Here is a 20,422-nt window from a genome sequence, read left to right on the forward strand (position 1 = left end):
CACAGGTGTGTAATCCCACAGGACTTCCAGTACACACCCATCAGACAATTTGTGGAAGTAAACACGCACAGAGAGTCACATACATGTTACACATACATGTTGCTCTTTCTATAGTTGTGAGGACCCCACCACTTACATAATGCATTCCCTAGCCCCTTACCCTAACCCTATCCTAAACCTAATTCTAACCTGAGCCTTAAAACCAAGTCTCAACCCTCTAACAACCCTTTGAAGTTGTGAAGACCAGCCAAAATGTCCTCACAATGATGGTTTTGAACCAAAATTTGTCCACACAACCATAGGAAGACATGTACACACACATACAGTCACACACAAATGCGAACATATGTCAACCACAAGATTGCTCAGAGTATGTGTGAGACCAGTGACTTCCCATGTGAAACATGTCCTGTCAGAATGAGGTGTAGTGCAGGTGTGTGATTGACTCAGAGGAAATCATTGGTCATACCAGTGCAGACAGGGGACAGAGGGAGGACTAGCTTTGTCTCCATGGCAACAGCAACCTCAACCACCAGGAGGGGTGAGGTCCAGATAAACAGGAACAGCTTTGAAAGCTCAGAGTTGAAGCTGCATGGAGAGAAAGCGTGGTTTTGAGAGAGATGATTGATGTGTGTGTGAGTGTGCATGTGTGTGTGTACTGCTATCCGGTGAAAAACATGGAGCACTCTTGTTTTTAGCTTTGTAACCAGTGGGTTTTTAGAAAATGTGTTAAGGTTAAAGGCATAGGGAAATTATAAAGCAAAACGTGCACAGTGACAAATTATGTGTGTGTACATGTGTCTGAACCTGCAACTTGATGAGTGTTTTAGCTACAGTATGATAAGCATAGTAATCTTTATTTGTACAAAAACAAAGTATTTAAGAGAGTAAAGGGAATACTGATGGTGAATACTGAAACCTGTAATCAAACAGGTTATGGTTTTTAAAAAAAAAGGCCAAGCCATAATAACCTTTTAATACTTTGGATGAAGCAGAAAATTTTATAGTATTCAAATCCCTATTAACTTCACAAACATACTGTATCAACAGCTGGGGTACATTTTTCTTTTGAAAGACACTGTAGTTTAACAGAGATGACCTTGCTTGACATTAATCCGGTCACTGCAATCGTCAGGACACATTCAACACTGAGCTGCCAGCCACAGCTGAGTCAGGATGAGAAGGGCATGGAGCTATTCAAAGAACTGAGTTAATTAATTTGACTTCTGATGAGAAATTGTTAATTACCATGCAATGCAGTGAGATGTGGTGGCGAAAGGATTGAAAAACGTGCGGCACGTAGATGTTTAGCACAAGCATCATAAATGTATATATTTCCTGCTGGCATGCATACATAGTTTCTTCTGTCTGAGTCATGTCTCGTCCATTTATATGTTACACAATAATCCAGTGTGTAAGTGTCAGGAATAATATATTCAACTGTAAAGCGATATAGCTTTCACAAATTCTTCTTTGCTCACTTTAACATGGTTATAAATGGTTTAATATAGAATTAAAGAGAGGCAGCTGCTCTGAGAAATGCAGATCATCAGAGACGTGTGGATGGGAGTGAAGCAGTTTTTGTACATTTAACCTTTCAAATATAAAAGTGAAATTAACTTCTTACATTTTCTTCACTAAAATAAAAAGAAATAAGTCATGCCATCAAGAAAACTCCTTTATACTCCTTTATTTGTGATTTTGTCCAGGGACACAGAGAAAAATAAGGAATAAAAAATAATTATTTAAAAAAAAGGAATGTGTGTGTACTGGTTAGTCCAAATGAATTTCAGAAAAAAGTCAGACATTTCTTCTCGGGTATTTCTCTCTCCCCTAATATCCCTCGCTTTTTAACAACACCTTAATAACAACAAACCTCTCTAAATATCCTCAAAATCCCTTTAATCAGAGGTTACAGGGATAAAAGAAAATCCTCTTAGAGGCCCTGAAATTTTGGGAACCCCTGACTCTTTGGTGAACAAAACTGTGTCTGGCAGGCAGTCGATGCTGCCAGGCTGCATACTTCCACTGACAAGCCCCACCAATCAAATGATTGTGAATGAAGTTATGGTTAGGTTCTTTCATGGTTAGGATTAAAATTTTCCATCCTCAATGAAGAGGGTGGGGTTTGTGGGCAGCCTGACTCCCCGACAGGTTTTAGTAGGCCCATGGCAGCAGGAAAAACACAGGTGGACGGCTCTCTGTCATGTTAAGTGTCCCACCAAGTCATTCAACTTTGAACAGCACCAGAGCTCTCAAACCAGCACACCTGAATATGATTGAGCCAGTAATGTTATTAGATCTCAGTGTGACTTGTGTAACACGGGTGTTACACAAGTCACACTGAGAAGCACTTATCATTTTGTACAACCCCTGATAAAACACAGGTCAATTTAGTAAGAGACACTAAGGCCCTACACACCTGTCATACACAGGTGTTTTCACTTAGCATCAGTGATTACCCCCCTGCTCAGCACTGTGTGGAGCATGTACAGATTGTGCTTCACTGACATGTCTCGCTTTTGTGTCAGCTTTGTTAAACTTGTTAGAGTGGGACAATTATACTTTTTTTTTCTTCACAGCATACATTCTGACTTGTCATAGTACAAAAAGTACAGGTATTACTAACAATGATGATGATGGTTCTGTTCTATTCAATTCAAGTATCCCAGTAAGCCATGACAGGGTGACAGTGAGACAGCATGAACCCTGCCAGGACTTTGAAAGTGAAGCAGCAAAACTGAATTCAACCATCTTGATTTGAATATTGTGCTTTTCCTACTGTGACAAAAGCCTGTTGACACACAGTGAATGTGGCAGGTGGCAGCCATGGTTGTAGCCTTGGGACGACCTGAGAGGACATGTCTTCTGTATCTAATGGGTATCTATTGTGAAAGCACTGGATTATCATCAACAAGATGTATTTGTGGTATCAAAAGTAAAAGCACTCATTATGAAGAATGGCTCTGTGCCATGCATTACTTACAGGAGATAGTAGGTAGGGGAGTAGAGGTGGAAAGTAGAGGAAAATGAAAATGCTCAACTAAAACACAAGCATTTTCAAAATTGTATTTAAGAACAGTACATGGTGACACTGCGTGTCCTGTCCTATTTCCACATAGTGACACTATGGTTAACAAAGACAGCACTGTGCTGAAGTCATGTCCATGTTGTAACAGTACAGGATGACCAGAGATTAGTGTGGTGGGATAGGGCGCCCTCTAGCTGTAAACTGTGAGAACACCTGTGAAGATTTTCATTCTGGATCTATAACTCACACCCTAGTCTGTCTGGAGCCCTGTCTCCAGACCTGCAAATATAATGGTAGAATTTGATTCCTTTAATAAAATTAACAATGCAACGGTGTAAAGATGCTCAATTAGGTAAAGTAAAAGTCCTGCATTCAAAATCATACTTTGGTCAAATATCATGCCCAACACGTTAAAATAAAGTTAATAGTCAGGGAGTGAATTTTACATAATATCTGCCTCTGACTGAGCTCTAAAAAAAACCCTATATAAAAAGTTGATAAAGGATGAAATATTATTAGTGTGGTGTAAAAAAGGTTTTTATAATTGCAGACAGAAGTTTCCTTCTAAGACTGAAGTTGTGAAGATGAAACTTTCCTATTCTTTATGGTAATGTGGTAAATATTTGCTGCTTACATGTATCGGTGATAATAATCCAATAGTATAGTTTATGTAACACTATGAATGTAACACACTGACATAATGAATCCTGTTACTCTAACACTTATGTACTTTTACAACAGTAAGAATCTGAATGCAGGGTATTTACCTGTAGCTGAGTATTTTTACAGGGTGATGTTGCCTTTTTTTCTGCAAGCAGAACTATATATCTATCTGTGATGCCTAAGCAGTTTACATAATGCAGGAATGACAGACGACTCAGTCCACGTTGTTTTGGGTGTGTGTGTCTGCAGGTCGAAGCCTGAATGTGACAGTGGTAGAGATCTCTACTGGAGAGAATATCTTGGCTCCTGGATATTGGCGTTCACAGATGTGAGTGTTTCCTTCCCTTAATCAGACCCACCGGCTCCAGTCAGGTCACGTCTCGGTGCTGCTGTTCCAGTGACTGCCTCGATGAATGCGGTCAAAAGAGAAAAAAAAAAAAAATTAAAACGCCCCTTTCGTCGGAAGCTAATTCTCCAAAATCTCTGCAAGCCCCCCACAATCAAAACAAATCGACCACGCGTGCTTTTCCCGCAGCAATGACGTCACGTAGGCCCTCCCCCTTCCCCGCAAGTAAACAGAAAACATTGAAGAAAACGCTCGTGTCAGTCGCCATACGCGTGTTCCTTACGGGAAAATATGCTGCGGGAGGTGAAAGCGGACGTTGATGGCGCGTTTCCTGTGTGTTTTTAGCAAACTTGAGGGATCTGGGGCCAGCTAACTTGCGCTGGAGCGATGAAGGGAGAGGCGGAAGTGAAGTCACTTGACAGACCGTCCATGTTATTATTGTTATTTTGGTAGCCTTGTGATGAGAAGGGCTGGAGAGCCCGTTGGTCTCCGAGACAACAACGACCGTTAACGCTGCCGCAGGTCGCCCCGGACCGACACCACCCTCACCCACCGCCTCGCTGACCCGGAGACAGGAGCCTCGCTGACGGCTGGGTGGGGGGAGGGAGGGTGCGAGGACCCAGCTCCAGCTCGGCTCCTTACACTCCGACCGACCAAAAATAAAACGGCGACAAAAACAATAACGGCATTCGTCAAACGGCTCGGCTGGTGTCTGTGCGGTTTGTAGCAGGGACGTGCCGCCGCAGACATGAACGGTATCACCAAGGGCCGGTTCGAGGTATGACAGAGGGAGTGGACCACCAGCGGTTAAACTGTTTGTTTCTAGTAGACGTGGGAGTTGTGGGTTTGTATAAGCAAAGTGTATGCGTGTGTGTGTGCGTGTGTGTGTGTGGTCCACCGTGGCTCTGCTCCTAATTTTACATGCAGTCGGGAGCCGAGGTGTTTTGTTGGTCAAGGGTAATCCGAAATCCTGTTATTGTCCTGCCGCACCAGTAGACAGCGACAACATGGAGCTCAGGACTGCGGGACAGGGAGGGCTGTGGCTGAGGATTGTCAATATATCAGGGCCGAGGCTGGCTGGCACTGTCGCCTGAGGTTACAGGCTTTCAGGAGGGGGGCTGCAGATACGAGAGTAACGTTGTAAATATAAGCAGTGTAGCAGCATTCAATTAGTCATCACTTGGGTTTGGCAGGTAACACTGTGACACCTCCTGTAATACCTGTGAATGACAGGTGTCACAGTGGGGTTTGGGTGGCTCTCTGAGAGTCACTGGCACATTCCAGACAGTCGATTTGTGTTCAAAAATCTGCAATAGTAGCAGCATGTTAACACAAGTGCAATACATGATCATGCTTCCTCCCACAACCTTTCCATATTTCAACAAAAAAAAAAAAAAATTTGCAGGATAGTGGTAAACACACACCCTTTCATGCATCTAAGAGCTTAGTGCTCGTCTGCAGTGATGAAAGAAGTATTGTCATCTTAAGTATTGGCAATATTTCAAGAATTAAAAAAATACTTAACATCAAGCAAGTACATACACATTTTTACTTGTATTTACATGTACAGGTACAGAATTATTAGCAGCAAAAGTATTACAAGTTAGCAGGCAGAGGGATTCCTGTCAGTGTGATATTACTGGAGGTGATTACTGATTACTGAGTATGCAGCATTTTATGCTGTAGCCAGTTGAAGTAGTAGTGAAGTTTATTGGCTGATCATCTGTTTTTATGCAAACCCTATCTCTAATCTTCAAAGTAACCATCAACCACAACTGTCAAATACAGTGAATGTAGTGGAGTTAAAGTGTGAAAATGAATACAAAGCTAGTACAAATACCTCAAAATTGTACTTAAGTGCAGTATTTGAGTAAATATACTTAGTCACCCAACCCCAGCTCAGCTGCACGCAGTTTCACAGATTGTTTTGATGTGCATCTTCAGTGGATTTACGTGCAATACCTGTGGTACAATAATTACCATATTTTGCTGTGTCAACCTTTTCCTTGTAATTACCTACAAGCCTTAAATCAGCGTCCGTCCAACTGGTTGTGCCTCCCATAAGCTGTTAGCGTTGTGTATCTCTAATATCATTAACGCATTGTTGAGATTCTTTTTGACTTGATGGGACTTGACTTTCTCTGTCAGGTGTTCAGCTGCTTATGTATGAACATGTGTGTCTACATGTGAGGGAGCGAGTGAGTGAGAACAGAAGGCCGTAGTGGAGTTGCCATATCAGTGGATTTCTCAACAGAGCTGTAAGCTTCTTAGATGAAAACCAGCATACAGTGGGAAACAAGCTGGTGTGTAACAGAGAGAGAGAGAGACTGAAGAGTAGTGGGTAATAGTTGCCTAATAGTCTAACACCTGAGATGATGCTTCACAATGAACACCTGGCGCAAGCCCCTTGTAGTTGGAGGCCCGAAACCGAACACACCATATGATTGAGATCTAATTTCTTCATAGCAGCTTTATTGCGGCAAAGAAACTCTAGACCTGAGCCACACAAGTCCAAAAACCAGATTTGCATATCCACCCTGTTGTACACTGTCTAGGAATAGGAGTATGACTGCAGAGAGGAACTCCCTGCTCGGGAATGCTGCTCTCCTGGCACAGGGAACGAGGGCACCAGAATGCTGAGGTGATAATTTTAATGAAGCACACGTACCAGAGATGGTTTTGACCCTAGCTGTCATGATGCCATATCTACAGCTGAGATTACACACCAAATACCGTGTTCATGCCACTGCATCTGGAAATGTCTTTCATGGAGTTTGGGTTACACAATACAGAGTGAGAAGCCGCATGCTAACGTCTTTGTGTCAATCAGCTTTTTGACTTTATTTCTGCTGACGCGCAAATGATATTTATTGGAAATGGGTCTCAGTCTTTATTGATCAATCTGTTGACATTTGTCTGACATTTAGTTGACATTAGTCGATTAATTGTTTTCTTTATAAATAATACAGAAAAATATGATAGAAACATGTCTATCATAAGTTCCGATAGCGGTAACATTGTCAGATGTCCTTTGTCTTGTCCAAAACCCCAAAATATTCCATTTCCAATGATATTAGGGCTGTGATGATTAGGCAATTAGTTACATGGTTAAGTGACAGAAATGTAATGAGAAGCTATGTTGATAACTAATAGTAGTTTGTGGTTCCAGTGTCAGAAATGTGAGTTTTCTGCTTTTTTGTCTTATTCAGTAATTAACTTAATTTTGCTGGGCATTTCTCACTCTTTTATAATTAATAGACAAAATAATCTTCAGATTTACTGATAGTGAAAATAATCCTCAATTTCAGTCCTAAGTGGTTTAATCCACATCAGGAAAAGACTCTGTTGCTTATGTTCTTGGCCAAAGCTATGTCATATAAAACCCACGAGATTTGATCTCAGCCTGTCTTGATTGTTTGAAACCCTGTGTCTGCTGAAGGAGAGGTCAAAGGTGAGTGATGTGTTACAGAGGTGGTTTGGAATTAAGTCTAAATTTAGTCCTAAATCCTAAGCCACCTCTGGCTTTAGAGGGACACTGTGTCAATATACTGTAGGCCTTGTCTGTTGACAGTTCTCTTCCTAACATTCAGTACATACAGTACGGTACAACTAAAGTCAGTTTAATTTCCGTTTAGTCAGTTGACACAGTCCTAAATATAACTGATTGTAAGTCACATGGTAACGATGAAGGCCATATTCTAAAGCATTTGTACTGAACTTTTGTTGTACCTTTATTAAGCTTCCCTAGGCAGCAGCCTTAATGGGTAGATTGTGATATTGTGTTATTTAATACAGGGCATGTGGGGACCAGTGATGGACAAGGTTTTTAACCTGGAGCTATTATTGGATATGGTTAATCAATAGCTTCAGAACTGTGTTTCAGACCACTTTGTCTGCAGTGTTGTTACCTGAACATAGATGTTAAAGTCCCCCTCCCTCACTCTAATTTTCATAATGACTTTTGTTCACATTTTTCCAGTAGTTCCTCTCTGTAGCACAATTTCTTTGTTTGCCTTTACCTCTATCTCTTACTTCCCTTTGCTTCCCCACTCCCTTCCTCTTTCTCCCATCTTCCTTCATTGCTTTCTCTTTCGAGGAGCTTGCGTCTGTCATGGAGCTAGCTGGAGCCAGGATGTTCTCAGAATCAACCTTTGCTCCTCCTGTGCCTTTCCCTGTTCCGCTTTGTGTTTTCCACATTTCGCTGTTTGTGTTTGCGTGCAAAACAGCAGGGAGTCCCCCTCATTAGATACAGTTTCTGAGTCTTTGAGGATACAAGTGTATCACTGGCAGGATGCGTGTCTGCAGAGGCACAGGGAATGTGGGTGTTTGCCGTAATTTAAATTCATGGCTGAATACAGCCCACCTGATCTAGAATGTTCTGCCTCTGTTCTTCACATAGCGAGGTCTGACTTGAATCACCTGCGAGTGTGTGTGTCAGTGTGTGTATATGTGCGTGTGTGTGTGTCCCACTCAGCAGATGGCCAGACATCCAGCGAGTAGACTAATTGAGATAAGCATGCCAACAAGCTGACCAGGCTAACAGAATTATAAGCTTGTAAGGAGGGGACGTGGAAAGCCAAATGTAGCTCTGGCTTGTTTATTAGTATAGCTTAAGGAAGTAATAGCTTGTTTATTGTTAATAACTAGTGCAACAGCATATTTTTATCAAACACATTTTGAGTTGGTGACATCAAATTGTCTCAGAGGCTGGTTTAGATCCATTTCCTGTAGTGTTCTTGTCTTGGATTTGCTGAAGGTGATAATGATGCTCTCTGATTTCTGTTTTGATCCATGTTGCCATTGTAACAGCTTCTGTGTTGTTTCTGTCTTATTGTTCTTGACCACCACAAACACACTCGTAACACACACACACACACTCTCACTCAATGTTATTGTTTATCTTGTGTCTTGGCAGGTGTTCTCAAACAGCGATGAAGCCCCCATTAACAAGAAGCTCCCCAAAGAGCTTCTTCTTAGGTAAGATTAATAATACAGAACCTCCCTCCTCCTTACATACACACACATACAGGCACGCACACAAAATACAACACAACATACCCTGGGACAAGGGCTTAGGTCAGGGTTACTTATTAGCTGAAGCAGCCTTGAACACTGTGTGGGAGTGTGTGTGTGTTTGTTTTGTCACTAGTTGTGTGTGTGTTGTTCACTGTAGGTGTCTGTGTGTTGTATGATGTATGTTGGTCACCAGTCTGAATGAGGCTCTGTTAACTGTGTGACCTACAGACCAATATTTTGTCTCACAGCAGCAGCTGAGCATGACCCATAAATCTGACATCACACATGCACTCACTCATGTTTATCCTCATTGATTTATATATGGATTTGTGTGTGCGTGTGAATGCGTGTGTGCATGTATGCTAGAAAGGGATACACCTGCATGTTCCTCTGCAGACATATGATGTGGAATGTTTATATCTGAACTTGAGCACTGCACGCGTGTGTCAGTGTGTGTGTGTCAGTGTGTGCATGTGTGAAAACACTCCTGGGTCTATGCAAACTGTATGTCTGTGTATGTGTGCTATAAATAGCTTGTCTTAGCTGGTGGGGAATTCCGCAGTGCTGTGCTCTTCTGCTGCTCCAGCTGTGTCTCCACGGAGACTACCAGTACACCCATTACCACCAGCACACACTTTCACTGGTGGACAGAAAAACATGCACTCTCATGCACTTGCTAGCTACAACACATGACCCCCTGTCACATGCGTTGAGACACTTACACAACATCAGCTGTGAGGAAGACTCATTGTGATAGCAGTAAATCTTATTTAAAAACCAAATAAAGTGGGCTGACTGGAGCCTTTTTCATGTTTATAATTTAGTTATGCCCTGTCACCATGATACACAGGGAGGGGCATTGTTTTGTCTCATTAGCAATGATAAAATGCAGGTATACATTTGTGTGTAGACCTTTGAATATGATACCCCAACAATCACACGTTGTACCTTTAATTTTAATTAATTTAGTTCTTATTGCCCAAGGTAAAGCATTCGCATTGTTTATTTGATTTGACCAACAGCCCCAAACCCACAGATATTTATGTAAGACACAGAAAAGACAACAAATATTTGTATTTGAGAAGCTTGATGCTAGCTTGAAAAAAAAAACATGACTTAAATAAGGATTTTATTATCAAAATATTAGCTTATCATTTCTGTTGATCTTCTTATCAATTAATTGACTGCAGATTTTAAATGAAATGATATGAGAGGCTTTAGAAAAGAAACCCGCTCTTTGGTTAAACTGCTCGCAACTCATACCTTTGACAAACAGACACAATCATTTTAGGGGTCACCCTCCAAAAAAAGCTTGTAAACACTGGAGTAGGTCACATATGTGGATTGTGTTGGCAAGTCTGTTGCCATAGGAATATTGGCTAATTAATCTGTTAATTTGGTTAATTAATCTTCTCATTAGCATTACTATTTATGTTTAACATATCGCTGTGGGCGAGCCAGAGTGGCTGACTTGTGTTTGTGCTCGTCTTCCTTTCAGCCGGTGCATTGTAAACAGCTGTTATGTAGGCCAGTGCAGCATGGATATAAACTGTGCCGCGGTATAGAAGAACCTTGTCTGACAGACAAGCCGCGGAAAGAGTTCAGAGTGGTTCAGGGTCCTCTTACCCAGGAGCACTGACTCAGCACCCTCCCCACCACCACCCAAATTAATGTCTGCCTGGAGTTACTATGGCAACCAGTCCCAGACTCATGGTGGAGGCTCGACTCGCTCTTATCTAGCCATGCTTGAAGGGCCAGGTGTACATTTTGTAAACAAATGGGACAAAGCTCTATTAAAATATTATTATGTAGCATGTCAGAAAAATTGTATACCCAAGCAGGATTTGACAGAGCAATCAAAGGCTATTAAATTATTTTCTGCTCTGTTCTGTTCTGTTCTGTTTAGAGGAAGCACTGGAGCTCCTGTACATATGGTACTCACGATGTTGTACCTCTGAATTTGGCTCTATTATGTCACCTTCCTCCCCTTTGTGTTGTGTTTTCTCTCTCACTCTTATGAAAGACTGCATGTCAGTGATATATCTATAGTCTGTCTGTATTCAGCAACCTCTCTTCATCTAAAAAAAATCAGAGCTGATCTCAACTATTATGCTTTTATTATGTACAAATGTCAGATAGGACTCAAAGCAGGACTCACCAAATCAGATTGATTGATTGCTTCCCTGTGAGTATGATTAACAGAATTCTTCTGTGGTTGGTAAAAAGGCCTCTCACACATAATGGAAAGTCAGACTGTGTTTGATTAAAACAGACAGTCAATCAATGACAAGCGTCACAGCCATTAACCAGTTATTAGAATGGAGATCGATGAGCGCCCGCTTGATTGGTCAGCTCCTCTGGTGGCCTGCAATCATTTCAAGGACTGTGCGTGTATTTGTGTGTGTGCCCACGTGCTTGATGTGAGAGTGTGCATGTGTGCGTGTGTGTGTGTGTGTGTGTGTGTGTCTTTGCGTTGCTTTGTCAATTGTATGATGTACTCCCCTGACACAAGACTCCGGTATAGATTAGACAGGCATGTCCCAACATGCCCCGGCCTAACACACATCAAAACACACAGCCTTTGTCTGTTTCTATATGAAGGAAACAATGGCCAGCTCCTGTTTCCAAGGGTTAAAAGGACATTCAGACCCCAGCTGCACTCAAAGCTTTGGCACCATGGCAATTCTCTGAATACCTCAAATTTTGTACAGATTGACCCCTTAAGGCTCTTCTCTGAGCATTAACAGGACATGTAACCACTGGGAGCTCAGAGGAGATAGACATGTTTATTTTCATAAATGTGTGTATGTTCCTGTGTTTGTATATATGTTTATCTATCTGTCCCAGGCTGTCTCTGGCCTTGCCTGTCTGAGTTCCAGAGATTACTCATTGGCAGATTAATGGATTGAGCTGACCCAGTAGCCTGCTGCATGCAGCCCTTTGTGGATGACCGGCCCACAGCTCAAACACTGCCTGTCTGTGGGGCTCTCCTGCTACCAACCAAGCACAGGGGATTGTTCTGTTTTCTACAGACTTAAAAACACATATTCCCCAACACGACACGAAAGAAAAGATATTCAAATAAAAAGCTGAACTGGAAACTGAACTCCTAATCTGAGTACCATGGTTGACCTGAGACAAACTCATCCTGTTTTGTTTTTTTTTGTTTTTTTTTGTCTCTCTTTCTAGAATATTCTCCTATCTAGATGTGGTTACACTCTGTAGGTGTGCCCAAGTATCCAAGGTAAGCACTTACCCCTCTAGTTCTCCTGCCAAAAATGTGGACTCACTCATTGTTTTAAAAGAATGCATTCAAGTATTTCTAAACTATGGTGTGGTTGAATTTAAAACTGGTTTACTATTGTTGAATTCTCCTGAAATGTCTGTAATATAGTGCCATCTGCTGGTTATGTGTAAGTGTGCCACTGCTTTGCCATAGTGCACTGCAGCTGAAAGCCATTTATGAATGAGCTATCTGTGAATAATAACAAGGACTTGGCACATGGACTGTGAATGCAGAGCTGTGGTGGCTGCTTCTCTTACAACAGCTCCAACGTATAATACTGTGTCTCTGTGACAAAGCACAAAGTACAGATTTTGTCTTTTTCTATGATATGTTTTAGGGTAGTTTATCTCTGGTCTGTCTAGCTTCATGCAGGTGTTCTTTGTACCTACATTTCCAGCCATTGTTACGGTTGGTCTTCCGATTATTTTCTTGACTGATTGATGAACTTATCAGTTGTTTTCACTCTAAAATGCATCAGATGGCAGTGAGAAATACCCATATTGTTTCAGGGAATTTAAGGTGATGTCTTCAAGTGACTTGTTTTGTCCAATAAAAGTGATTCAGATCCAATAATTTTCAGGTCACAGTGAAATGAAACAGAGAAAAGCAGCAAATCCTCACATTTCAGAGGTTCTAGATGGAAAGTTGGAAGTTTAAGAGGCGCAAACACCAGCTACACTGCATTTGTACCATGAAGAAAGAAACAAAAAAAGTGTTCATAGTGTACACAAGCCTCCAGAGTGCTATACAGGAGAGGTTCTCCCACATATTATGATAACACAGTCACCTTCCCCCATCTGTGTCTGACCCACTTGTCTGTCTCTGTCACCCTCTCAGGCATGGAATGTCCTGGCCCTAGATGGCAGCAACTGGCAAAAGATCGACTTGTTCAACTTCCAGACAGACATAGAGGTGAGGGGTGTGTTTATGAGAGAGAAAAAGAGAAGAGTAAGGGGGTAGAATGGACAGTATTTGTATATGTGTGTGTTTGCCTATATGTGCTGCATGTGTGTGTGTGTGAATGTGTGTGCTTGTTGAGTAGCATTATCCAGCCCAAGGCTTAGTGCTGGGTCAGTAGGCTTTGGTGCCGACTGTGACGTCACAGCTGATCCCCTGTCCTGTGGCCCAAGTCATATTACTCTCTCTGTCCCTGTGTCTCTCAGGGGCGGGTGGTGGAGAACATTTCAAAGCGTTGTGGAGGCTTCTTGAGGCAGCTGAGCCTCAGGGGCTGCCTGAGCGTGGGAGATGCCTCCATGAAGTGAGATTCTCATTGTCTCTGACATACACTGACATAATTAGTGTGGTTTTGATTTGGCTTTTACTAAGTCATCCTCTTGTTGGTTTGATTACTTGATGTTTTTTGTCCCTGTGTGATTATGTTTAAAGTTTAAGCCACTTGTGCTTGTTCAGTCCCATGGTACTCTGTGCTAGAAACTCGTTTTTTTGATTCCATTTACTTTCACTTTATTGTGTACACACACAGAAAACAAACTTTTTACATGAAACCACTTGAAGATTTCTATCACGTCTATAAGCAACTGATTTAAAGAAATACAAGCTATTCTTTAGAGGTTTTGTGTAAGAGAGACATTAAAAAACATACAGTCTCCCTCCTCACTGTTTGACTGTTTCCCAGGACGTTTGCTCAGAACTGCAGAAACATCGAAGTTTTGAACCTGAACGGCTGTACCAAGATCACAGACAGCACCTGCCTCAGCCTCAGCAAGTTTTGCTCCAAACTCAAACACCTAGATCTCACCTCGTGTGTGTCCATCAGCAACCACTCCCTCAAGGCCCTCAGGTAGTACCAGCACACTGGCTAACTAAACCCTAACATAACAAAACCCCTATTAGAAGTAAAAATGAAAACAGTTGTCAGTTCCTCACAAAGCCCTCACCTGTTACTTCCTGTGAAAATGCTATACACTCACCCATAATCTCACATATACACACTTTGTATGTCACTCTTACACGGACATGCTTTACAATGTGCACACTGTTCTTCATAGAACTGTTCAGAAAAGAGTACATCTAGACCAGTTCACATATCCTGTATGCTTGTCTGTGTGTGTATTGTGAATTGTGTGGATGTCCGTGCTCAGTGATGGATGCAGAATGCTGGAGATGTTGAACCTGTCATGGTGTGACCAGATCACTCGTGATGGCATCGAGGCTCTGGCTAGAGGCTGCACCGGTTTACGAGCACTGTTCCTCAGAGGCTGCACACAGGTACAGCGTGTTTTGCCTTCTTTGTGGAATTTTACAAAGCGTTTTGACTCCTTCCAGGTTTTTTCCATCCATTTTTTCAGTTCATTTTTGCCTCATATTGGTGATTAAACACTTAATTTGTAGCTCCGTATGTAGCTTGAACATTCATAGCAGGCCGTAGCGAAGAGAAATGTGCCCTTTTCCCCACTTGCTGTTCCCAATGCAGTACATTTTCCATCCCATGGTATTTGTCATTTTTCCTTGTATTTTAATCTCATTGGTTGATTTTTTGTTAATGTAGTGGTTTATGTTGGGCTGGCATTTTCTTTTTCTGCTGCCTCTGTAGAGCCAACATTTTCTTCAGGCTGTGTGCGCATTTATTTTCTTACCAAGGTCTAATTTATTTTTCTTGCCTGGAAAAAAGCATGAATCATCTTTGGGGGCTCACATGGGACAGTAGTCACATGTGAATATCACTATTGATTTTACTAATTGGAAAAACAAGGCAGAGGGTGAAAATGATCGAAGGTTTCTTTCTGTTTACTTTTTTCTGCATTTTAAGTTTCAAGAGTCATTTAATCACAACCCACTGATTGTTGGTTTTTAGCAGTAGCAGATACATCAACACAGTCACATATATGTATTATTTATCTGTGTCTCATTTGCTTTTTTTTGTATTTTAACCCAGCTGGACGATGGAGCATTGAAACACCTTCAGAAACACTGCCCAGAACTTACCACCATCAATATGCAGTCTTGCACAGTAAGAAAAAAAAAATTTGGTTGTGTGGTGGGAGGAGGGAGGGCCTGATAATAATGCATGAGGAATGTGTCTTCGTGCCTCTGTGTTTTCTTAATTTGTTTTTTGTTGTCTTCTGTTGCCTCCAGCAAATAACAGATGAAGGCCTGGTCAGTCTGTGCCGAGGATGCCACAAGCTACAGATCCTCTGCGTGTCTGGCTGCAGTAACATCACGGATGCCTCCCTCACTGCACTGGGACTCAACTGTCCCCGACTCAAGTGAGAAAAAAACACACACATGCACATATGCACAGGGACACCTGTACCACCATCCTTCTCAACAGCTTGTTTCAGTATCCACAAAATATCCTTGTGTCATGTGATTGCTGTCATTTCCAATAGTATACTAGAATCGCTGTGGGCATTTGTGGTTCTGCAGGTACATCAGTATCAGCCTTTAGACCTGAGGAGGAGTCTGTGACCACCCAGTACAGCCCACTGTGTCCTGCAGTGATATCCTCTCCTCAGAATGGCTGATGATTTATTGTTGTTATAAACTTTATTTAATACATAAAGAGTCACAATAATCCTACAGTGTTTCCAGCTGCTCACCACTTCAAGCAGTCTTTGCAAGTCTTGCATTTGTGTCTGTGATTTCAGGATTCTTGAAGCTGCACGATGCTCCCATGTTACAGACGCAGGGTTCACAGTGCTGGCCAGGGTGAGATTCATTTTGATGTCTTTCACCTTTTTTCTAATCTGTGGAGCTTTTCTTAGGTCAGCTGTCCAATTCACCTTAATATCTCTGTGTTGAATGAAACACCTTTCTCTCAAAAGCTAAAAGCATCTCTTTCTCTTCACAGAATTGTCATGAGCTTGAAAAAATGGACTTAGAAGAATGTATTTTGGTAAGAGACTTTGTCATTTCCATATATATACTTTTAATATCATGGTCATGGTATTTACTGATGTTGAATCTGGAACAATTCCTGGCTTTTATCTGTTTGGGTAGATATTAGATTGTATGAAAAAGACAGACGTGATTGTGTGTCTGGCAGTGTACGTTTCCTGCCAAGAGGGAGAGTGAGCAGTCAATGACCTCAGTATTTAAATCTCTTTTGACAGAAAACAGAGAAGGAGACAGAAGAGAAGTGATACAGGAGAAAAAAAAAAGTTTTTGTTGCATTCAGAACTTGGCATGAACATTCAACATGTCCCTCCACAGACTGAATACTGAGCCTCTCAGCTGTCTCTAGACATGTGAGAACAGTACTCTAATCAAGCTTGTCCTCTCCTCAGGTGACAGATAACACCCTGGTTCAGCTGTCTATCCACTGCCCTCGCCTGCAAGCACTGGTAAACATTTACACCTGTAGTTCTGATTTTGTGCCAGGTCCTGCCTTGGCCCGTCTGCATGCTTATCAAGCTTTAATCCATTTATCTGTGTGTCTTCACGTCTGTCTGCTGTGCCTCGGACAGTCCCTTTCCCACTGCGAGCTGATCACAGATGATGGCATCAGAGCTCTGAGCAGCAGTACCTGCGGCCAAGAGCGCCTCACTGTGGTGGAGCTGGACAACTGCCCCCTCATCACTGACGTTACCTTGGAGCACCTGAAGAGCTGCCATCGTCTGGAGCGCATAGAGCTCTACGACTGTCAGCAAGTCACCAGGGCTGGCATCAAACGCATCCGGGTCAGTGGAAATCATGGAGAATTAGAGACTGTTTGGTCGCATAATGTGTGCTCTTATGGATGATTGGATCTGTGGATTTTTTTAATCTCTTCTCTGTTAAGATATATACTCTAGGACACCTTTTTGCTTTCTTGTTGAGATTTAGATGAGTATAGCAGGCCGTTCAATGTAAGGCTTCAGCCAGCTGCACTATAGGACATAGCTTATCATAAAGACTGGAAATGGGAGGAAACTGATAGCTTGCATCTGTTTGAAGGCAACAATAGCCAAGAACCTCTACAGCTCATTAATAAACACATCAAGTCCTCTTTGTTAAAACTATACAAAATTCAAAGCATAAAAAGGACAACTTGTGGTTATGTCCCGTGCTATTTTTCTTTTACCAGGAAATGTATCTTCCTGGAGTTGTGTCATGAGTGCATCTGGCAGACCCTGGATCTGCAGAGGCTTTCGCAGAGAGCGGTGACCACCAACTGCACACCGCTCTTTTATTTCTCAGTAAAGAAATAAGACAAAGGAAGGAGGAGGCAGTGGTTGAGGAAGAGAGAGCTACGTGTGCCTCAGAGCAGCCTCAGGCTGTGATAGGCGGTATGTGGTCGGAACCAATCCGCCATATCAAACTGCTGCACCTGAGAGCGGTGTTGCATCACTTTACCCCACAACTGTATGACAGGCACATGATGGTTAGGTCAGACAACACCACAGTGGTAGCTTACGTAAACAAGAAGGGGGCGTTAGGTACCCCAGTCTGCACAGGATAGCTGCAGAAGCTGCAGAGTCATCTCTGCTCAAGTGGACAGGTTGTTCATGGATGAACCCACTATAGGACAAGTAGTGCATCTCTCTGAACACTCTACTTCCTCTTTTTTACTGCGTAGCCTTATATTTAACAGAATGGTATCGATCCTCTCATATAACTTTTGGCAAGAAAGCAAATAAGCACACTTCAGAAAATGTCAGACAGTTTCTTCCGGGAAAAATAGAACATTTAACTGGACAAAAACGAAAATCCTGAACATATGTTAATCTTTTCCTGTGTGTGGGGTTTTTTTTTAGCCTTTTTTATACCTTTGTATTAACACATTTCTTCTCTTCACAGGCCCACCTTCCAGAGATCAAGGTCCACGCCTACTTTGCCCCAGTGACACCCCCTCCCTCTGTACATGGAGGTGGCCAGCGTCTGTGCCGCTGCTGCATCATCCTCTGACAGTGGAGGGCCAGGGGGGGCCACCTCTGTCTACAGGTCCTGCTGCTCTGAAATGGGCTGAAATTGGGTTGGGGGGTTGTTGGGGGGGACTGGGGTAGGTGTAGGGGAGAGGAGGGGCTGGACCCACTCACTGCTCCTGATTACTGATCAAAACATAGACTGATCGTCACTGATCCCTGATCAGTTGAACCCGCCCCTCCTCTCTCCTCTTGCTCACCAATCAGCTTTGCAGCAGCCCCAGGTTTTTGGCGTGAAGGGGGTCGGGGGAATGGAACATGGATGGATGGATGGACTCTCTCTTTTTCTCTCTTTGTCTCATTCTCTCTTTCTCTCTTACTGTAAGGACAAAAATACTCCATCCTGTTTCTCACACCCCTGACCCCCAACCTGTGGGTGTAGAGGACATCATCTGGACAGCTGGAGATTGGGGGTCTGAACAGTGGAACTACAACGCATCATATTCAAACTAAAAAAAAAAAATGACGATATAGTCATCTTGGACAGCAGTTCGCTCTCTGTGGAGTATCATCTCAACCAATCACATGACACCTCTATGTGACCATTCTGTGATTCATTCTGCTTTGACCAATAAACACGCAGCATGGAGGGAAGGAGAGCCGGGTTGTAGGAAATGCAGATCTTCTGGATATAAACAATGATGTTTTGGCACAGCCAGCTCAACTCTCTAATGTGGAAGAATTGGGAAGAAACAGGAAGTACAGATTGGGACATGGTGACATATTTGTGCATCTGAGAAACTTCTGTTGGGATTTCGATTCTGTTTGTACAGAGAATGTTTTGCAATGGAAAAAAGAATTACACTTAATGGCAACTCACTCAAAATTGGGGTAGGCCAACAAAATATTGTTTTGTTTTCTTTTTTTTTCAGTGCTTATTGTAATTGTCCATGCCTGTCTATCCAGAGAGAGAGAGATATGTTCTTTTTGAAGTGGAAAAGAAAAAAACTGGACCTATGATTCAGACTCTCAGTGACTAAAAGCATTGTGTTGACTCTGTATGCCACTGGGATGAGTGGCCTCTCCTGTGAACTGCGTTGTTAGATTGGCTCATAGGCCCTGATCCAATCCTGTCAGTAGCCCTGTGCACTAGCTCCTACTTGACCACTTAAGCATTTGTTTACATCCTGGATTAGCTTAGCACCAGAGACAAACTTGTTTACATCAGTAGGTTTCCAGTCTCCCTACTGTGCAGAGTAAGTTTAGTACCACTGATAAAACTGTGGTGTAACCACTGTTTTTACACTGGTCAGTCGCAACATTAACACAACTTTAAAACCAGAAACCAGTTACTGGTTTTAATGTTGTGGCTGAATGATCTAATTGAACTGTGAGTCCATTATTTTATTGCTGTGTATATTTGGATTTCAATCAGGGCTGACATTGGTGCAACTTTGCTTCAAAATGAAATGGAAATTTGCTTAAAGTTGAGATGATAGGCATTAGAATTTGAGCAAAGGCACCTCAACCTCTTGACAATCACATGAATTTATGTATTTGAAAGTTAATTTAGTATAGTCTTGTGTAATTGGCAGGTTAATGATGATAGGATATAATTAATTGTCTATATTCAATATACTTCACTTGCTTAATGCCCCAAATAGCACATCATGAATTATTTAGGAATTGTATTTTACATATCTGGTGAGATCTGTGTATTAAATTGATTAGAAGCAAATTTCCACTCATCCAATCCTACAAAGCAGATATGACAACAGGAGTGTGATATGCAATGACTGGAAGGCTCCAGAACTGACAGTTTATTTTACTTTATACAGACACTCCCTTAGATCAGCAGGATCTCAGCAGGATCTCCTCTCATATGTTTTGCCATGCAGAGTGACACATGTATGGGGCATGAAATACCACCACTCGAAGCACTGAAAATACAACAAAACAGAAGCAGCTCGCAAATATTGTGCTAGAAAAAGACTGGCAAGTATTGTGTAGTGCCAAGTGCTCAAAGACAGGGGAAATTGTCAGGACTATGGATGGGACTGAAATAAAGGAGAGCAGACTGAAAGATGAAGATGGACTCAGATACATAGCTGACTTGACTGGCTGTGATACTAATGCCCTCTCTTTGACAGCTGTTTTAACAGTTTTATGTTTAAGAAAATAAAGAAGTAAATGAAAAAATAAACAAATGAAGAAATAAAAGTGACTAATAGTAAATGTGCTTTGTCTCTCCAGTGTGAAATTTTGTCCCCAAGTAA

At 42.1% G+C, this 20,422-nt stretch overlaps 1 protein-coding gene across 4 annotated transcripts; it reads left to right on the plus strand.

The window, feature by feature from the left end:
- Positions 1-4,279: 4,279 nt before the first annotated feature.
- Positions 4,280-20,385, plus strand: fbxl2 (F-box and leucine-rich repeat protein 2). Of its 4 annotated transcripts, XM_041053193.1 has the most exons (15): positions 4,280-4,818; positions 6,596-6,681; positions 8,956-9,017; positions 12,246-12,300; positions 13,180-13,254; positions 13,506-13,600; positions 13,979-14,143; positions 14,445-14,571; positions 15,239-15,313; positions 15,439-15,569; positions 15,951-16,011; positions 16,154-16,198; positions 16,590-16,646; positions 16,770-16,982; positions 18,082-20,385. In XM_041053193.1, the coding sequence occupies exons 2-15, from the start codon at positions 6,637-6,639 to the stop codon at positions 18,187-18,189; spliced, it is 1,314 nt and encodes a 437-aa protein (XP_040909127.1). In that variant the 5' UTR covers positions 4,280-4,818; positions 6,596-6,636; the 3' UTR covers positions 18,190-20,385. The 4 variants fall into 4 exon arrangements, with proteins under 4 accessions (XP_040909127.1, XP_040909125.1, XP_040909128.1 ...); XM_041053191.1 differs by having other exon boundaries at positions 16,590-16,982; XM_041053194.1 differs by lacking the exon at positions 6,596-6,681.
- The last annotated feature ends 37 nt before the right edge of the window (positions 20,386-20,422 follow it).

Source organism: Toxotes jaculatrix, chromosome 13 (genome assembly GCF_017976425.1).
Source record: "Toxotes jaculatrix isolate fToxJac2 chromosome 13, fToxJac2.pri, whole genome shotgun sequence".
In the NCBI taxonomy this organism is placed as follows: Eukaryota; Metazoa; Chordata; class Actinopteri; family Toxotidae; genus Toxotes; species Toxotes jaculatrix.